This window comes from Arachis ipaensis, chromosome B04 (genome assembly GCF_000816755.2).
Source record: "Arachis ipaensis cultivar K30076 chromosome B04, Araip1.1, whole genome shotgun sequence".
Lineage (NCBI taxonomy): Eukaryota > Viridiplantae > Streptophyta > Magnoliopsida > Fabales > Fabaceae > Arachis > Arachis ipaensis.
The window spans coordinates 120,067,617-120,087,308 of NC_029788.2; the positions used below are offsets into that span (position 1 = coordinate 120,067,617).

General features: G+C 35.1%; 3 protein-coding genes and 1 pseudogene across 3 annotated transcripts; 2 read left to right on the forward strand and 2 right to left on the reverse strand.

Annotated features, from left to right (window-relative positions):
• Positions 1,056-2,959, forward strand: LOC110271598 (annotated as a pseudogene).
• On the reverse strand, positions 4,224-5,650 carry LOC110271600 (RING finger and transmembrane domain-containing protein 2-like). Its single transcript, XM_021122596.1, has 3 exons — positions 5,459-5,650; positions 5,172-5,275; positions 4,224-4,730 (listed from the first exon to the last, which is right to left on the reverse strand). Exons 1-3 carry the CDS (start codon positions 5,648-5,650, stop codon positions 4,625-4,627), a joined length of 402 nt encoding a protein of 133 aa, XP_020978255.1. The 3' UTR covers positions 4,224-4,624.
• Positions 12,707-14,416, forward strand: LOC107637098. Its single transcript, XM_016340545.1, has 3 exons — positions 12,707-12,937; positions 12,983-13,509; positions 13,639-14,416. Exons 1-3 carry the CDS (start codon positions 12,707-12,709, stop codon positions 14,414-14,416), a joined length of 1,536 nt encoding a protein of 511 aa, XP_016196031.1.
• LOC107637097 (protein MAIN-LIKE 1-like) lies at positions 14,435-14,943 on the reverse strand. Its single transcript, XM_016340544.1, has 2 exons — positions 14,542-14,943; positions 14,435-14,455 (listed from the first exon to the last, which is right to left on the reverse strand). The coding sequence occupies exons 1-2, from the start codon at positions 14,941-14,943 to the stop codon at positions 14,435-14,437; spliced, it is 423 nt and encodes a 140-aa protein (XP_016196030.1).

Sequence of the window (19,692 nt, forward strand, 5' to 3'; positions counted from 1 at the left end):
ACATATAATAAAAATTTATATGCAGTTGTATATATTTATAGTAAAATTAATAATTTAAAATTATTAAGTAACAATTTAATTAAACATATCAAATTATTTAATAATTATCAATTAACATATTCACACCAAGATAACTATATCTAAATTATTATCATGTACACATAGAATTTATGCTTAATAGGCTTGAGGTGTGTGGCCCATAACTAGTAGTTATATAAGATTAAACATATTATAAAAACAAAAAACTAAAATCGTTCACGCCTCTGAAGATTTCTGAAATCTTCTTCTCTGCTCTTGCTATCCTCTCTCTCTGTCTCTCTCTGCTCGATCTCTATCAATCTTTCTCACTGTGCGTCGGACGCAAGATCTCTCCCTCTCTCCTCTCTTGTCTCGCAATCGAGCTCATCGCCGGTGTTTCAACGTCTCGCGGCCTTCCCTAGGCTCCTCCTCTCCGGCGACAGAAGCACTCGTCGGATCGTCGTCGCCCGTCGTCTTCTGGTTTCAAGTATTCGCCGTCGCGAGTCGCCGTGGATCGTGGACCGTCGTAGGGTCGTCACTTGCTTCATCGCTCGTCCTCTTCTGGGCTGGGATCCTCTTCGTCACCCAGTCGCCCTTGGTAAGTCCATGCATCATCACTTCCCCTGTTCTCCCTTTCCCAGATTGCCTTCTCCCTGTATTTTGAGATGATGTTGAATTGGTAATCAATTAATTTGTTAGTGATTGAATCTTGAATTTGTTGCTGTCTTGCTGAATAATCACCGAGTTTAATTTTTTTTTTCTTTGCTAAAAATCATCAGAGTTGATTATCATCGAACCTTGAATTTGTTGCTGGCTTGCTCAAACACTATCTTTTCTCTTTTCTATGCACTACTTGGGTATGTTACAGTTTTCATATGACCGGGCTTACAATTTGTTGCTGTCTTGCTCAAACACCATATTTATCTTTTATCTCTACAGTCTTCATATTGTACATTGCTTCATGATTTCAGTTTGTTTTTGCATGATATATTTCAACTGATAGCTTGTTTCCCCTGAATGAATTAAAATAAAGGTGAATCACTAGTTCCCTTAATCACTTAGGTGACACCTTTGAGAAGGCTTTTGAGGTAACTTCTCTGTCTTATATGTTTCCACCTTGGAATTGGTTTATGTCCACAGTTCATAACAAGTTACATGGCTTTGTTTGAATTAGTTGGGAAATGTTTCTTCCACGCTTGAAACATCAAACCTGGTCTATGTCTATTAATGATGTTTTATTATAGGGTAACAATGTAGTAACATCTTGCTTTCAGCAAAAAACAGAATTGTTAACTAGCTGAGACACATAGTTAACTACTAATTTGATTCTTCATTATCTGGTGTATGGGAATTGTATCATTTCAAGTATTGAAACAACATAACATTGTTCATCTCATTGCTGCTTCTCAAATTTCTTCAGGAAGGTCGAATGATCGTGGAGAGCAAGACAGCAGAACTGAAGACTCAAATCCGGCTTAAAGGAAGTCACGAGGACAATGAATCACAACTCAAGGCATCTCGAGAAGTATTGCCAACTATGTAATCGTGTGTTCTTGCCTCACTAAGTGAAGGCACAGACTGTATAAGCTATATCAGAGATGTTAATAGATTTTTTAGTTTGAATAAGATGGTTCTATGCAGATCAGTAATGACACATTCAACCATTATAAAATCATAAGAAAAATACTAAACCAGAATTTCATTGTCAGAAGTTTATGGCGGAACATCATAATATTTTTTAACCATTGGATTGATGAGTAGTTTTCAACCTTTTACACCTTTGAATTATCAACCGCTTCTGATAGCATTTCTGAATAGAAAATTGAGTTTGTAATGACAATTTAGTTGAATAAAATGTTTATGTTCTTAAGTAACTGAACAAGCATAATTTCACTTTGCTTTGGTTGCAACTTGCAGGTGGCAATGGCAACGGCTGCCAAAGCAAAACTACTTCTTCGCGAGCTAAAAACTGTTAAAGCAGATTTGGCTTTTGCAAAAGCCAGGTGTTCTCAACTAGAAGAAGAAAATAAAATGCTCCGCGACCGCGGTACCACTACCACTAAGGGACAGAACCGTGAAGATGATGATATGGTATTGGTTATTTGTTGTTCCCTATTTCAAATTTGATATGACAACACCTATGAAGCACTCATACAGGCATAACAAAATTTGAAAGCATCTTCCAATTTCATGTGTTGTTTTATCTAAACATGAGTTATATGTATGAATCTCATAAGTTTATAACCTCATTTTTGCTGGAGATTATTTTTTTCATCCCTTCTAGCTTTTACACCATTGCATGTTTGCCTATCATATACAGCATTGAAAGATAGTTGAAGTGGTACACATTTAGTGGTTGAAGGCAAGAGCTTTCTTTTGCTTCAAGCATACTATGGAATTGTTTATTATATGCATATATACTAACTACCCTGTGTTATGCATATATCCCAAGAACTCATTGTGTTTTTAACAACAATATGATCATTTAAATATGAAACTTTAGGTCCTATATGGCTATGTTTTTGTAACTTGTACAGATTTGGTTTCAACTGGAGACGCTTCTTGCCGAGAAGGCTCGCTTGGCAGGCGAGAATGAGGTATATGCTAGGGAAACCGTTTCCTAAGGGAGATTGTGGAGTACCATCAGCTGACAATGCAGGATGTAGTGTACCTGGATGATGGCATTGCCGAAGTCCCAGAGGTTTATGACAGCTCGAGTGGGGTGTCCCGGATAACGTCTTTCAACCCATCACCATCAGAATCACCTCTTCGAGTGGTTATTCGGAACTCAGAAAGTTCACCTATTCTCCCAAACGAGATGTTAACTGTGATATTGATCTATACAAAGTTATTCTTTTTCTTTCTTTTTGTAACTTCTTGTAATTGAAATTGCACTTTTTTCTGATCTTTATATTAGGAAAGTATTGGTATTCTGATTCAATGCATTAATAGAAGTCAAATTATCATAAGAAGATTAATAAGTTAAATAACAACAAAACCAGCCAGAGATTTTGGATGGTGAATTTTCTGAACAAAAATCCTATATTATATGGTACAGTACTACAGTGGCCTCAGAATCAGAATGTTACAAAGTATCAGTAGCAAGTCCAAATCAATTCATTCCTTTCTTTTGCATCAGAAGATGCACAATCAAGCTTTGAAATGACTTCATCTTACTGCCTCATCTTAGAAGTAATTAAAATTCTCTACTAGTAAAATAATATTAACCAGTACAAGTAGCTAACACAAGTTTATATATACTTGTAATTGTTTCATATAACGATACCATATAGGCATTTACGCAAATGATCTCATTTCATGTCCTTTAGGTAGCGTTTGTTTTGAGGTACTGAGACTCAGTATCGTGTTTGTTAGTTCAGAGACTGGTACTAAAATTTCTGTCTCTGTCTCTAAAATTTCAGTATTTCAGTACCTCCAAAAAGTATGGACACAGGGGACTGAAATATTTAGAGATGGAGACTGAAACTTTAATAACATTTTATACCTAAAATACTTTTATTTCAATTAATTAATTCCAATTTTACTCTTTGTGCAAATTAAATTAGAGTTTTATTCTTGTTTCAATTCCTGTCTCTCATTTTGCACCAAACAGAATACTGAAATTTATTTTAATCCCTGTCTCTTAGTATCTGTCTTTCAGTCTCAGTCTTTCTGTCTCTGTCTCTCCACCAAACGCTACCTTATATACTTTTCAACAATCATTACTGTACTTTAGAAAGACACCTGGAACTAACTCAGCTCATGCCTCGTATGAAGTATTTAAGTAATAGTGACTGAATTTTCCTTTTTGACCATTCTCTGAAAATTAATCTTTACTGTCATTAGTATTTATTTTGGTCTAGTGAGATGGAGAACCTATTTCATAGTTAGACCATTTTTTGAGCAACATACCTATTTCAAGTGACAACCAGGATTATGAAACCATTGTATATTGTTTGATCATAACTTTAGTTATTTATAACTAATCTATAACAAATTAAAGAAGCAATATCACAAGTGAAATGATGTTGATTATCCTTAGTCTCCCTTCTTACAAATAAAGAGAAACAAACTGTTCATCTAATAAATTCAGAATAACCTATAATTAAAAGCATCTTCACATAGTTCTTAATTAAAACTACCGCCTACTAAGTTATCATAATATATAGAAAAGGAAAATATCAGATCAAATGCAATAAAACAAAAACATAAAACTACACAAAGATTTTGTGAAGTGAAGCAACACTCCTTGCGGGTGTGTTTCATAAACCACATTCGGAAATATTTGTCACTTTTACACTATATATGGCAGAAACTGCAGAAATAGACCTTCATTTCTTAATTAAGAGTCATAGACTTACAATGAACTTCCTCTAGCTTATAGGGTCATTAGAAGATACACTTAACCTCTTACTAGTATATTATATGAACATGATGTGACCAGTTCAATGTGACTCCTCCGCATTCGACGTTCTCAAAGTGTAACCACGAATGCCTCCGGCGAAATTTTACATGTGTTGTTGGTGTATATATATCAAGGTTGCTTCTTTCAAAAATGTAAAAAGCTTCATAGCAGAAAAACATCCTGGCTTGTATTTATAATATCTTAGAATAACTGGAAGAATAAACTAGTAGAACCATCACCAAATGACCTCAAGTCTGCTGGTTTTACCAAAGCCCTGCACAATGGGCAGGTCCTTTCCCTCTCAAACTTGGTAAAATAAGAGAGCAAGAAAATAGAAAGGAATAAAAATGAAAGTAGCAAGAGAGATTGAAGCACTGTAAGATCAGTGAATTTGGAAAATAAAATAAAATAAAATAATTTAAAAATTTGAAACATACAGAATCCTATATGATAGATAAATATATCTGCAATTTTCTCATCAACGGCTATTATTGCGCATTCTACTACCTAAAGAGCCGGGTATACTCTAGAAAAGCAAAATCTAGGACCAGATAACTCTATGCTAAAAATTAAAAAGCATAACATGAAACTTCTAAGTTAAAATCGATAAAGATGAAGCAAACTACTGCTACATTTGAAAATAAAAAAACTCATACATACAGGTAACCAAGTGCAATTCAAAATAAATAACAAAATAATTTCAGATTACTATGCAGGCCAGTATATATAACAACAAAGCAAGTCTCACCACTCTGATACACAATCTTCACAGAAGATGTGTTTACAATGAAGTAATATTGGAGCATGCATCTTCTCTTGACAAATAGCACAAAGATCACCAGCCACAATCACCTGCCAGCAGATAAACCCCTTAACTTGCATGAAAAACTAGCATACAAGAAAGGAAGAGGATACAAAATAATTATTAACAGATAGTGAAGTATGGTAAGAACAACTTATAGGAGGCTATAAAGTTCTTAACAACAGACTTCGGTTATTCATTCAGCACCACCAAAATTAACGAGCCCACAGTACCTGCTCTGATGTTGCATAAGAACCATAATGCACTTCTTTCTGTGACAATGCCTTCACTGCAGCAAAGAAGGCTTGCACCTGACAACCAACAGACACAGGGTTTAAGAAAACCACCACCAGTGACGATGTAATCCACAAATAGTTTAAAACAATAAACAAACGAGTTCCTATACAATCCCAGCTAAATGACATACTTATCATGGAAGATGCTTCCAAGAATGATTTATACAACTGAAGTCTACATCAAAGAAATGAAGCACAAGGAAGATTGGATATATAACTGAAATTTTTCCCCGGAAAAGACAAACTGATTGGTTGATAGCTGCATTCAGAATTATAACCATATATTCACATAAAAACAGAAAACAAAGAAAAATCCATGGAAGAAGATGAAAATTCTAGGTTGAACCTATAAAATAAAAAATCCTGATTGTTCTGAAACACCACAATAATACAAGGAGACGGAAAGTACCTTTTAGAAAGCTGATGCCAAAATTAGTGACTTTACTGCAAGAAATCTCAAGACTCTCCAAACATGCCAACTCTGGAAGCAAATTGAATAAAATACATTGTTCTGTTAATCATTGAACCATGTGTTGACTAAGACAACAATGACTATACTTCCATATGAAGCTATATAAAATGCACATGTTTAACACCATGAACTATTCCACTGTATAATCTTTCCGTAGAGAACTACCCATTAGAAGGAAAAAATGAATATAAAGTTAGCCAATACAATGAATTTAATGAAATATATAAAAGCATGGGATGATATATTTAATTAAGCTAAAGAGAAATTAACAAAGGCCTTACAACATTTCAAGGCAGCAATATCGAAAATAACACAACTGGCAAATAAGTTAATTCAGGGGTACATCTAAACTCCCCTAAAAATAAATTGGGATAGGATCTTAAAAGTAGGACACAGTTACTTGGGATTTAGATAATGCAAACAAAATGTCAACATGAAAATAATATCAAGGAATAAGTAACGCTCCAATGCTAAAATAAAAATCAAAATATTACTGTAACTTCAAAACTAGACCATTGAAGCCTTTAGAATACAAAATTTTTGGAAGTCAAATGATTCTGTTTCATAACAAAATAAAGGTTGCTCATCACATATTTCATCAAGTTCACATTCAATAAGTAAAACAATAAAGCCATTTTACAAATAAGTGGAGTCAACTACAAGGATCAAATGAGCATAGACACAAGCATGCAAAAAGTAAGAACATGAAAATCCCATTGCCCCAATTACTTATATACATATACTGTCAACGATAATTAGATACCAAGAAGCATGTAGCAGAAATCTCAATAACTCACTTGGCCAAGCACAAAGTCATAGTCCCTTGAACCGCTGCCTCAGTTCAGATTCTGGAGTGGCCAACAGTTTCTTCGTACGACCATTACTAATCCCCGATTTTACCATATAACAAATATGATTTTACCATATAAGATTTTACCAAATTGTACATGGATTGGAATTTCAAGTTCGGACATTATCTGGCAACAAAATTGGCCAATGATTTAGCCAATTCACTTGGTGCCGATAAAAGCCAGAATAGTTTATGAAGCTATATAAAATGCACATGTTTACTACATGAAATTCCAGTCCCTAATTCTTCACCGAAGGCGAATAGATGATCATCAAGACATTCATAAAAACCACAACCTCCAACAATTGATAATATTTCCAACACATATTAGCCTAGCATCTTATGGAATATGAGTACTAGGTGCTAATACCGCATATCCAAAACAAAGTTCAAACACTTTGTCGTATCCTCATTCCTTATTCACAAATTAATCCTTAAAAAACCATTCATTACCATTATTAACATATTACCATAACAAGACACCTATTGGCACTAAGACATCAACCAAATGCCACAACCTTCTCAGATCTCAATAGTAACCACCACTTAAAAAATTGACAACGCTCCCCTATCCAACAAAGTGCTACACATTCTTGTATATACAGTTAGTTAAAATAATCCAAAGACATTGCAAAAACCAAAAATCAAGTACTACAATACTTAGGAACAAACCAGAATTAACTCAAGAACAGAACAGAAAAACAAATAGAAGCAGTGAAAAATCAGACCAAAAAAAATCAAGAACCAACCTGAGTCAGAGGCTCCATTCTTGATGATGCAGACAGAGAGTGGCAGAGTGCAGGGAGGAGTGGAGGAAGACGCGGTGGCTGCCAGAAAGGGAGAGGCGCTGGACGACGACGGCTGGACGGGGCTCGGCGATGGAGGGCGAAGGGGCATTCAAAGAACTTCCATAGAGGAGAAAGATGCAGCGTTTGCCCAGTTGAGTGGTTTAGCCTTCCTTCTCCTTTAGGGTTTGTTTGGATGTTGAAAAGAAAATGGAAGGAAAGAAAATAAGAGGAAAGAAAATAAGAAAAAAGAAAATGGAAAGAAAAGTTGAGTTATTTGTGTGTTGTTTGGATGAATAGAAAATAGATGGAAAGAAAATAGAGAAAAAATAGAGGAGTGCTACACATACAAGTCATTTTTGTTTACAAGTCTTACAAGTTGGGCCTAACAACACACGCGTTACTGTTCGCGTGTTTCATCTTCGTTTCCTTTTTTACGAAGAAGAAGAAACGTGAAAACGGCATGAATATAAATGACTTGTATGATTTGTATGGAAAAGCGTTCTCTCTTTGCCTTCGATCTCCTTCTGTTTTTTTTTTTATTTTCATGGTTTCTGAAATCAAGCTTTGAAATTGTTTTGAAGATGATGAAATTTCAGAAATACACCCGAACGATTACAAAAATACACCCAAACGATTACAGAAATACATCCAAAGGATTACAGAAATACACCCAAACAGTTACAGAAATAAACCAAACGATCACAGAAATACACCCAAAGGATTACAGAAATACACCCAATATAAGGAGAGACAGTATATTTCTTCTTGAAATCAATACACCCAAAGGATTACAGAAATACATTCAAAGGATTACAAAAATACACCAAAGGATTTAAGAAATACACCCAAAATTCGTTACAGAAATACACCCAAAGGATTTAAGAAATACACCCATAATTCACAACTCTTTCTCTTTTTCCTCCTCATCTTCTGCTGCTTCTTCTTCAAAAACGATTTCAGAGCTTGATGTCAAAAAACAATGGAAATCGAGAATAACGAAGAAAGAAAACAAAGAGAAAAGCACGTAATTGAAGAAGAAGAACAGGAAGAGGAAGAAGAACGTGCAGCAAGAAGCAGAAGAAGAAGGAGAAAGAGAAGGCAAGAAACGTACCTTGAATAATGTTTCTTCATTTTTTCTGGTGATTTTGATGAAGGAGAAAGAGAAAACGAAAAGAGGAGAAGAAAATTCAATAAAAAAAGAGGGAGGAAGAGAAAAAAAAGAGACACGGAGAAAGAAGAAGGAAGAGGAAGAGGAAGAATGGAGAAAGAAGAAGAAGAAGAAGAAGAAGAAGAAGAAGAAGAAGAAGAAGAGGAAGAGGAAGAGGAAGAGGAAGAGGAAGCACGGAGAAAGAAGAAGAAGAAAAAGAGGCACAAAAAAAAACATGAAACGGCGTGAATATAAATGACTTGTATGACTTGTATGGAAAATCACTTGTATGTGGAGAATTACTCAATTTTCTTTTGTTTGGATGGAAAGAAAAGTGAGAAGAAAGAAAATTATAATAGTATAAAATTATATTAATACTCTTATCATAAAATAAAGTATAAATATTTTTATTTATTCATGTTTTATTATATTTTATAAATATTATAAAATATTATAATTTTATATATTTGATTTAAATTATTTATCTAATACATATAATATTTAAATATAAATTTTTATTATAATAATATATTAAAATTAAATTTATATTAATATTTGTTAATAATAATATAACTAAGGGTAGTATTGGAAATACAAAAATATAGCACTTTTCTTCTTGTTTTCTTGCTTGTGATGGAAAGAAAATTTTTTTAGTGGGACCCACACAAAAATTTTCTTTCCTTCCTATTTTCCTTCATAACCAAACAAAGAAAAATATTATTTTTCATCCATTTTCCTTCCATCAATTTTCTTTCCACCCATTTTCTATTAAACCAAACATAGTGTTAGGTTCTTTAAATTCCGTGGGTAGCTAGCTACCGAGCTCAATGCAATCAATTATTGCTAGGATTTTGCTGTTTTGATGTGCTTCAGAGGGGAGGGAAAGTGCTGAATCCTTCTCCACGAATCAGATCCCAAAGTATGAACCCTAGAGTCGAACCCTGAGGTAACGACGGAGAAGCGTTGATCTTCCTACAACGGCAAGTTTCTGAACTTTCCGATGGACGGATTCCAGAGAAGGAGATTTCTGGAAACGGTTAAGAGATAGAGAGAGAGGATAGGAGGAGGAGAGAAGAAGATGAAGAATACTGAAGGTTTCTGAACTCAGATGAAGAACAATTTTAATTTTTTGTTTTTTTAATATGTTTAATATAGATGAAGAATAATTTTGACTTTTTTGTTATTTTAATATGTTTTTGTTTTGTTGTTTCAATTATTTGAAAGAGTAAACTACCATTTGTACCCATGAAAGTTAAAAACGCCAACAAATCTACCCATAAAAGAAGAAAATTACCATTTGTATCCATAAAACATGAGTTTCGCACAACAAAAATATCCAAACACTAAAAAATTATCTAAAAACCCCAAAATACCCTTATCATTACCACTACTACCATCATCCCCCATCTCTCTCTTCGCATCACATGAACACTCTCTGATCTAACCTTCATTTCTCTGCCACAAACCACCTCTGCCACAAACCACCTCATTGCCACTCCTTCATCACCATAACCTTCACCTTTGGAGGAATCAAAATCAACCCAGAGAAGAATTTGAAATGGATGACGATGGGTGAGAGTCAAAATTGGATCTTGGTTTCAGTTGAATCTGAAGCTGTTTGAGGGAACAAAATATTGAAAAGGGTGTCATGGAGAAAGCTAACAGAAATAGCTTCAATTCTAGTAGGGATCGGAGGGCGTGATGGTGTCGAGAGAGCTGTTCGGTTGGTCCCCGCCGCACATACAGCCTCTCACTCCGGTGTCGAGGTTTCGGAGCCGCCGGAGTCACCGTCTCTGTATATTGATCCCGGTGCCGAGACTTCGGCGCCGCAACAGGTTGAGGTGGAGGAGGAGATCGAGGAGCCAGAGGAGGTTGAGCCGTCGCCAGCTGCTGTTCCTTTCTCCCGCCTCTTCGCTTGCGCCGATCGTTTTGACTGGTTCCTTACTTCCTTATGATCTGCTGCAGCTCACGGCACCGCTCTCGTCGTTTACTTGCATTTCTTTGCCAAAATCATCCAGGTTCCTTGGCAAGATGCCCAGTTTCACACGTTCAAGGAGGTTCGGTTTCGTTCTCTTCTTAAGCCCTTACCCTAGATTTTGTTTTTTTTTTTCGCTGACATTTAGTTGTATTCCCTTATTTTCATTATTTTTCCGTGAAGCTCCTAAGTTGTTCGTTTTCCATTCCAACCAAGAAATTTTCTTGTTCTTAAAGCCCACAATGTCTTGTAGCCATAGCTTAAGGCCTAAGCATAATGTATCTGTTAGCGGTTGTAGTTCAAATGAAACCTTTATTGCTAACTAATTGAAACTTTTCTTTTAATTAATTTCTGGAAAGAATGAGAATTATAGGATGCCATGATAAAGTTAGCTGTATTTTTCGTTGCTTGGGGCTATGTTAGTTATTATTGTAATGCTTATTCAGCCTTAAAATTTGTTTTACATAGATGGTTGGTCAGTTAATGTGTCTGCAAATACTGGCACTGGAAGAAGTCAATATGTGAATGCTGGAGAACTAAGTGGCAGCACTTCTTCACATGAAGGACTTAACAAGCTGATAAACATAGGGGTGTTAGCTTTAACACTGATTTGATACATAGTGATCTTATAGCGTATATAAACATTGTGGGAGCATAGAACTAAGATATATTTTTTCCTATATAAATTCTCTTGCCGGTACATATTTATTTGTCGCAATCGGCCAAAACCAAACCCACATTTAGTATTTTGAATGTTGCTTCTTGTGCTTCATTTACGCAGTGTTATTGGTTGGTTTGTCCAAATTAGTTATAGGTGATTTTGTTGGATACTATCAGACATGTAGAATCAGTTCATTAATTTTTATTAATTTTTTGCAGTATTGTAAATTTATTGACAGAATTACTTATTCAATCGCAAATAGTTATACAATAGTCTTAAAATAACATAGTCCTGAATGTTCTTCACTTTTGAAATTAATTTCTCAAGCTACACTTATAAAATAGTTTCAATATAAATTTGTCAAGCGTCTATATTTTGTTATTTCCTTTTAATGATTTGTTAGCGTTTAGAAAAATGAAAGCTTAAAATTTCATGCTGACAAACAAGGCTTTCGAGTTACATTTTATAATCATATGCTAAGGAAAGCCTTATTAATTATTATGCTTTTTTTCTCATTAATTCCAAAAAAAAGTATAGTCTAATTTTGATATGTAAATAGTATCTCCCAAACCGTGTTTCACTTTTTATATGACAGAATACTTGCAAGAGTAAACACTTCATAACATAATAAAGTATTGCTGTCACTTTAAACCAATTAAATAAAATGAAACAAAAATAATTTGACACTAAATAATTAGAACATTAATTTGCAGGAATATAAAGTAAAAAACTAACATCAAGATCAAATCAAATTAATGAATAAATTATCTAAAACATTCAGATTTCAGCCATCACATCGCAGTGTCATTTAAAGGTGGATAGATCCAACTTTTTGATATCCGAAAATTTAAGAAAAGGGTAAAAAACTCAAATGAGTCAACGGGAGCTCATTGTTACCCAAATCCGCCAAATCAAATTTTGCTACAACAATCCACTAGATTACATTTTTATATAATTCGAATTAATAGGATTCGAATTACTCCCTAGCTTTCTTCCCACGTAATTCGAATCAAGTAGTACCGAATTATGCATGCAAAATCCCCACGTAATTCGAATCAATAAGAATCGAATTACACAAAAATAAATTGAATGATATTAATTCGAATTAGTATGAAATAGTGACGCAAAGCATATTTCGAGACATGTAGATTCGAATTACTAATGCATGGTAATTCGAAAGGAATTGATTCGAATTATATATATATGGTGCGAATGAAGTTGATTCGAATTAGTGTGAAGCGGAGCTCTATATATATGCTGTGAACTCATGTTGCTGTCAACAAAGAGGTGAGATGGCTAGTGAGGATAGTTTTCTAGTGCTAGTACACCACAGAGGATCGATTAAGAGAAAAACTCAGTTTGGCGTGAAGTTCACTGATAAGGATCCTCTATGTATTATCGTGAGCCCAACGATCAGCTACGATTCTCTCGTTAGCTCCGTGCTGGTCAAGCTTGGTCTGGAAGGAGTGAAAAGGGTTAAGAAGTTTTTCTATCGCATTCCAATCACGGTGCTCCATGATACGGTAAAGTATGATTGTTTCACGATCGGGAGTGATGAGGACTTGCAGGTCATGTTTCTTTCTCGTAGGCAGTTTCCCGAGGTGAGGACACCAGAGCTGTTGGCAAAGTTGGTTGACGTGGTATCCAGCTCGGGTGGGTCGAACCGGAATGCCAACACTATAGCCACGGTGGCCGGTTCGAGCTCGAGACCTGCGGTTGCTTCATCGTCCGTTCCAGTGTATGAGCCACCGATCCAGCCTGCCGCCTCCCTATCGTTCGCTGTTGATCTCAGCGGCAATGTTGGAGACGAGGTTGGATATGGGGAACATCTTCCGACCGAAGTACAGTGTCCTACACCGGCTGGTGTTGGAGAGGGATTGTTTGATGATCCAGATGACGATGATGTCGAGCCGGATATGATCGCTGATGACAGCGGCGATGATGTTGGAGCGAGTGATCCGATAAGGGCTACAGGTGGATCTAGTTCTGGCACACAGCAGTACCCACCCCATTTTTCATCGTTGGACCTGGATGCCATGAGGCAGGACGAATATCCTGGGCAGCTTGCTGGATTTGGCGCTAGAGATACGGAAGGGTCTGCCAGTATGACAGAGTTCCAAGTTGGTCAACAATTTCAGGATAAAGATGAGGCGCTGTTGAGTGTGAAGACTTACAGCATCCGCCGAGGGGTACAGTACAAGGTAGTTGAGTCTGACTATCGCAGATACGTGGGAAAGTGTTCTGAGTTTGGGAATGGGTGCACATGGTTGATTCGGTTGAGTCTCCGACAACGCAAGGGCATCTGGGAAGTCAAGCGGTACAACGGACCGCATACCTGTCTCGCCACCTCCATCTCCAGCGACCATATGAGTTTGGACTATCATGTGATAGCGACATTCATTATGCCAATGGTTAGGGCTGACGCATCCGTCAACATCAAGGTGCTTCTAAATGCCACGGACATACACTTTGGGTTCAGGCCTACATATAGGAGGGTGTGGATGGCGAAGCAGAAGGCGGTTGCAATCATCTATGGGGACTGGGATGAGTCGTACAACGAGCTCCCTCGGTGGGTGTTAGGAGTTCAGTGGACGATGCCTGGTACTGTAGCAGTCCTCAGGACTTGGCCTGTTCAAGTTGGGGGACAGGTGGACGAGTCTCGGGCTTATTTTCATAGGATGTTCTGGACGTTTCCCCCTTGTATCGAGGCATTTCGTCATTACAAACCGTTGGTGAGTATTGACGGCACCCATCTATATGGCAAGTATGGCGGAACGTTGCTTGTGGCGATTGCACAGGACGGGAATTCCAACATACTCCCTGTGGCATTCGCACTAGTTGAGGGTGAGAATGCTGAGTCATGGTCCTTCTTTCTCTCCCACCTCCAAAAGATCCAAGACTGCAGTAACTGTAACGGCCCAGCTAACTTCACAACATGTCTGTTGGCGACTCGGCACATGCATCGATACAACCATTCTAGTGCCGCCGACCCCCAACTGTAGCCACCCATCTCCTCAAGTCTAGCAACAAAGGGTAGCCATCTGATGTGTATACGATTGCCGGACTTGTCGGCAAACAGCTGCGTCCCCAACAACATCATGATATAGGCACGTGCAAAGCGCCTAACTGTCTCCTCATCAACCCCGTCGGGACACTCTCCAAATGTCTCCTGGAACCATGTGCAGTTCACTACGAATTTTTGAATTTGGTTTTCAGGAGGTAAGACACCGAGCAACTCATGGAACCACGTCCAAGCAGGCCTCCCACCCTCAATGTATAGGTGGAAGTCTGTTAGGCAACCACTAACATAATGACCGTCCACCGGCAACCCCAGCTGGTATGCGACGTCCTGCAGCATGATGGTGCACTCTCCGAACGGCATGTGGAAGGTGTGCGTCTCAGGCCGCCACCTCTCGACGAATGCACTGACTAGGGGCTCGTCTAGTCGGAACCATCTGTCGTTCAGTCTCGCAAGATGGTACAAGCCGGCCATCTGCAAGTACGGAACGTACCTCTCATCAAGACGCATCCCCTACTGCCGCCTAACGCTGGATATGCAACGCCAAGGCTAGACAGTAGATGGACCGCATAATTAGAACATTTTCACAAACCACTAACATATACAAAAACCACTAACAAAAAACCACTAACAAAAACAATTAACAAAAACCACTAACAAAAACAACTAACAAAAACCGGTAACAAAAACCACTAACAAAAAACCAATAACAAAAACCATTAACAAAAACCACTAACAAAAACAACTAACAAAAACCGGTAACAAAAACCATTATCCTATACCACTATCCTAAACCGCTAACACTAACATAAACCACCATAAAAAACTATTAACAAAAACCACTGGCCTAGACCACTATCCTAAACCACTATCCTAACCCACTATCCTAAACCACTAACAATAACATAAACCACTATAAAAAACCATGAACATGTTTCCTTCCTTCTTTTCTCTTTCACCTTCGTGCCTAGCTAACTCTTTTTCTTTTTTTTTTCCCTTTTCTTTTAATTAAAAAATTGCTAGCTAACTTATTAGTAGAAATTAATTTATTAATAGAGCAAAAAATAGTGATATTCAGGTATATTACTTATTAGTTATAAGGCTAATAAAAAATTGGTAATTTATTTTAATAAAATATTTGAAATGTAAAATTACATAAATATTCTTAATAGAATTTGGTTATAAATCTGTTTTATTTAATTTTTTTTTATCAAATTGACTTATTTTTATAAAATGACATAAGTGAGAGACTTGCTTAAAGTGTGTCATTCTCCATGTAATTCGAATTGATTTAATTCGAACTCCTCCTTTATAATTCGAATGAACTCCACTCGAATTACTCACAAATTTTGAATCATAATTCGGTACTACTTGATTCAAATTAGGTGAGAAGAAAGCTAGGGAGTAATTCGAATTTAATCAATTCGAATTATGTGCAAACCTAATTCGAATCCTATTGATTCGAATTATATAAAAATGTGATCTGGTGGATTGTTGTAGCAAAATTTGATTTGACGAATTTGGGTAACAATGAGCTCCCCTTGGCTCATTTAGGTTTTTTACCCTTAAGAAAACATAACCAATGAAACAGTGGCAATGGAATGCCAACAATGCAATATATATATATATATATGGTGACGTCTCTGGTGGATGAAAGTGTTTGGTGACTAAGATGGCTAAATGATGTGTTTGGAGGAAAAGTTGACATGTGGAAGGAGATATGTAGTTGATGGTGAGAACAAGATCTGCTGAAGTCTTTGAAAAGGGTAATCTTTTGTCTAACATTAATCGTGACAAAGGAGAATATAGTAAATTTGCTATGTCAGAGTAGGTGAAGTTTTTCTCAATTTACAAAATTTACCTGATTTTGCATCAGATTTAAATTTTTAATATTAAATATTTTAATTTCATAACAAATTTAGATACCAAATAAGATAAAAATAAAAATAATAAAAAATAATAAATATGATTTAATTTATTATTTGTTACAAATTGCATTAACTTAACAAAATATTACAAATAATTGAATACAATTATTTATTATATCGCTTTATTTATTATTATTATCTCCTAATCTAATAAATTAAAAATTAATTTATTACGATACTAAATTTCATTTGAGGATTTATCACTTGTCAGTGACTTGTTGTATTCTTTTAATTATTTAATACCACTTTTTTTCTATTATTGGTCAGCCATTTTCTAGTTCCAGACCTTTTTATTTTTCAATCCCCTCCAATAGCCCACCTCAATAAAACTCCTTTTTTAGAAGCCAATTTTCATATTTGTCATTGCAATTAATATTTTTCTTTTACCACACTCTTCCTTTAGTACACTGTTCTACGGGTTGCCATACATGTCATATGTTGCAAAGTTATTTGCCAGTCAACACATAGGTATTCTTAACCATCCAAAATCATGCCACTAAAGAACTCACCTATATATATATATATATATATCCTTTTAAATAATTTTCCATATTTTTGTATGCTGGTATAAAGTTCCTGACTTTTTAACTACATTTTTGTAAAGTTCATACTTTTTACTACATTTTTGTCTGATTATGTTGTGATATATATATATATATATATATATATCTGCATGAAGAACATGATGATCAGGTAGTCTAAGTTGTTGTACATATATATACATACATAGCTAGTCTGATTTTCTTTACTTCTCACATAACAATATAACAGCAGCTTTAATTTTTACCAACTCTCAAAGCCATATGTAATTAATTACTTTAACACTTGCGGAGAAGGACTCATGATTTGATTTTGCATGCATATCTGTTATTTGATCTCTTTAAGATGTGGTTATGCTTTCTATTGAAGGGTTTTACTTAGAATCGTTATGGTTACAGAACAATATCTTGGACTAACACTAACCAATAATCTCAATTTTCCACCTAATCGTTATGTTTTACCATCATGAATCTATCTTTATTCCTCATGCTGTACTTTTGCATTTTCAATTGGAGGAAATTGGAGAGAAAATGGAGGAAGAGAAGGTACAGCATATAAAAGATGAAGAATTGGGGTTGGGGTGGTGGAAAGAGAGAGAGAGAATGTTAGCAATTAAATCAAAGCTTACTGTTTAAATTTGTGAGAATCTTAGCAATCTTAGCAAGAGAGAAAAACTGCGTCAATTGATAAGCTTTGGAAAATTAAATTACAACCTTAGCTTGTGCATGCAAAAGTTCACGCCCAAAAAATCTATAATTAAAGCAACAAAGCAAGACCAAAATAAATACAATACTATTTTTATAAAATGAATATTATACAAAATTTTTTGATCTATATTAAGTTATTGAAATTTTTTGGGAGGACTTCGGCCTATACTAGTATCCTCTGATAGTTCGTAATTTTACATGAATAAGACACAGACAAATAATATGATGAAATATGTGCACATATGCATGCATATACTAATTAAATATGGATGATCAATAGTGGGAATAATGTATATATGAACTATTAATTAGCACGAGAAGCTAAAATATAATCACTTTTCTTTTATATACTCCAAAATACAGCATGTGCACAAAAGGAAAATAAAAAATCATATGAAGAAGAGAATATTACATGATGAAAAATGTACAGGGAGAAAATAATGTAACAAATTTTCGTCATACTACTTTTTTCAAAACTTAAGTTGATAAAAAATGACATATAAATTATTATATCTTTAACATAAATAAATAATTTAATTTTAGCATAAGCTTAAGCTAGATTTAAAGTATATATATAATTTACGTTAATTTTATTACAGAAGCAAACACATGATCAGGAGATTATGATGATATACTTGTCAAAAATTTATGTCTACTAATCTATGATGTTATACACCTTGTCTTGTCCACATTTCCAACTGTAATTCCTGAATTTAGGTATTGTTCACATTTTTTTTTGTGTATGCACTTTATGCAAGTTGACCCAAAAATAATTCTCATCATTAATCATGATAGATTAAACAGAAAATGCTCTTGGGACCATTCTTTTTCTTTTATCACCCTATTAAACAGGGAATGCTCTTGGGACCATGCCCCTATTTATAGTTAGTTTTCAATTTAATTTTTTCCGTTGACCATTGGCTTATGGGGGGAAAATAATTAAGGTTCCTTTATCTTGTGATGAGAGAAGGAATATGTCACCACTCACAAGATGTTATTGAGGACAATGCAACGGCACTGGAAGAAGTCAATATGTGAATGCTGGAGAACTAAGTGGCAGCACTTCTTCACATGAAGGACTTAACAAGCTGATAAACATAGGGGTGTTAGCTTTAACACTGATTTGATACAAAGTGATCTTATAGCGTATATAAACATTGTGGGAGCATAGAACTAAGATATATTTTTTCCTATGTAAATTTTCTTGCCGGTACATATTTATTTGTCGCAATCGGCCAAAACCAAACCCACATTTAGTATTTTGAATGTTGCTTCTTGTGCTTCATTTACGCAGTGTTATTGGTTGGTTTGTCCAAATTAGTTATAGGTGATTTTGTTGGATACTATCAGACATGTAGAATCAGTTCATTAATTTTTATTAATTTTTTGCAGTATTGTAAATTTATTGACAGAATTACTTATTCAATCGCAAATAGTTATACAATAGTCTTAAAATAACATAGTCCTGAATGTTCTTCACTTTTGAAATTAATTTCTCAAGCTACACTTATAAAATAGTTTCAATATAAATTTGTCAAGCGTCTATATTTTGTTATTTCCTTTTAGTGATTTGTTAGCGTTTAGAAAAATGAAAGCTTAAAATTTCATGCTGACAAACAAGGCTTTCGAGTTACATTTTATAATCATATGCTAAGGAAAGCCTTATTAATTATTATGCTTTTTTTCTCATTAATTCCAAAAAAAAGTATAGTCTAATTTTGATATGTAAATAGTATCTCCCAAACCGTGTTTCACTTTTTATATGACAGAATACTTGCAAGAGTAAACACTTCATAACATAATAAAGCATTGCTGTCACTTTAAACCAATTAAATAAAATGGAACAAAAATAATTTGACACTAATTAATTAGAACAGTAATTTGCAGGAATATAAAGTAAAAAACTAACATCGAGATCAAATCAAATTAATGAATAAATTATCTGAAACATTCCGATTTCAGCCATCACATCGCAGTGTCATTTAAGGGCGGATAGATCCAACTTTTTTATATCTGAAAATTTAAGAAAACATAACCAATGAAACAGTGGCAATGGAATGCCAACAATGCATATATATATATAT

Bases quoted from the DNA above. Each gene is read 5' to 3' on its own strand.
- LOC110271600 (XM_021122596.1), bottom strand. From the start codon at position 5,650: ATGTCATTTAGCTGGGATTGTATAGGAACTCGTTTGTTTATTGTTTTA. The intron at 5,276-5,458 runs GTACTGTGGGCT...ATCTGCTGGCAG, and splicing joins CTTATGCAACATCAGAGCAG to GTGATTGTGGCTGGTGATCT. The intron at 4,731-5,171 runs GTGAGACTTGCT...TTATTTTACCAA, and splicing joins GAAGATTGTGTATCAGAGTG to GTTTGAGAGGGAAAGGACCT.
- LOC107637098 (XM_016340545.1), top strand. From the start codon at position 12,707: ATGGCTAGTGAGGATAGTTTTCTAGTGCTAGTACACCACAGAGGATCG. The intron at 12,938-12,982 runs GTAAAGTATGAT...GAGGACTTGCAG, and splicing joins TCACGGTGCTCCATGATACG to GTCATGTTTCTTTCTCGTAG. The intron at 13,510-13,638 runs GTCTGCCAGTAT...TGACTATCGCAG, and splicing joins GGCGCTAGAGATACGGAAGG to ATACGTGGGAAAGTGTTCTG.
- LOC107637097 (XM_016340544.1), bottom strand. From the start codon at position 14,943: ATGCGTCTTGATGAGAGGTACGTTCCGTACTTGCAGATGGCCGGCTTG. The intron at 14,456-14,541 runs GTTAGGCGCTTT...TATACACATCAG, and splicing joins ACGGGGTTGATGAGGAGACA to ATGGCTACCCTTTGTTGCTA.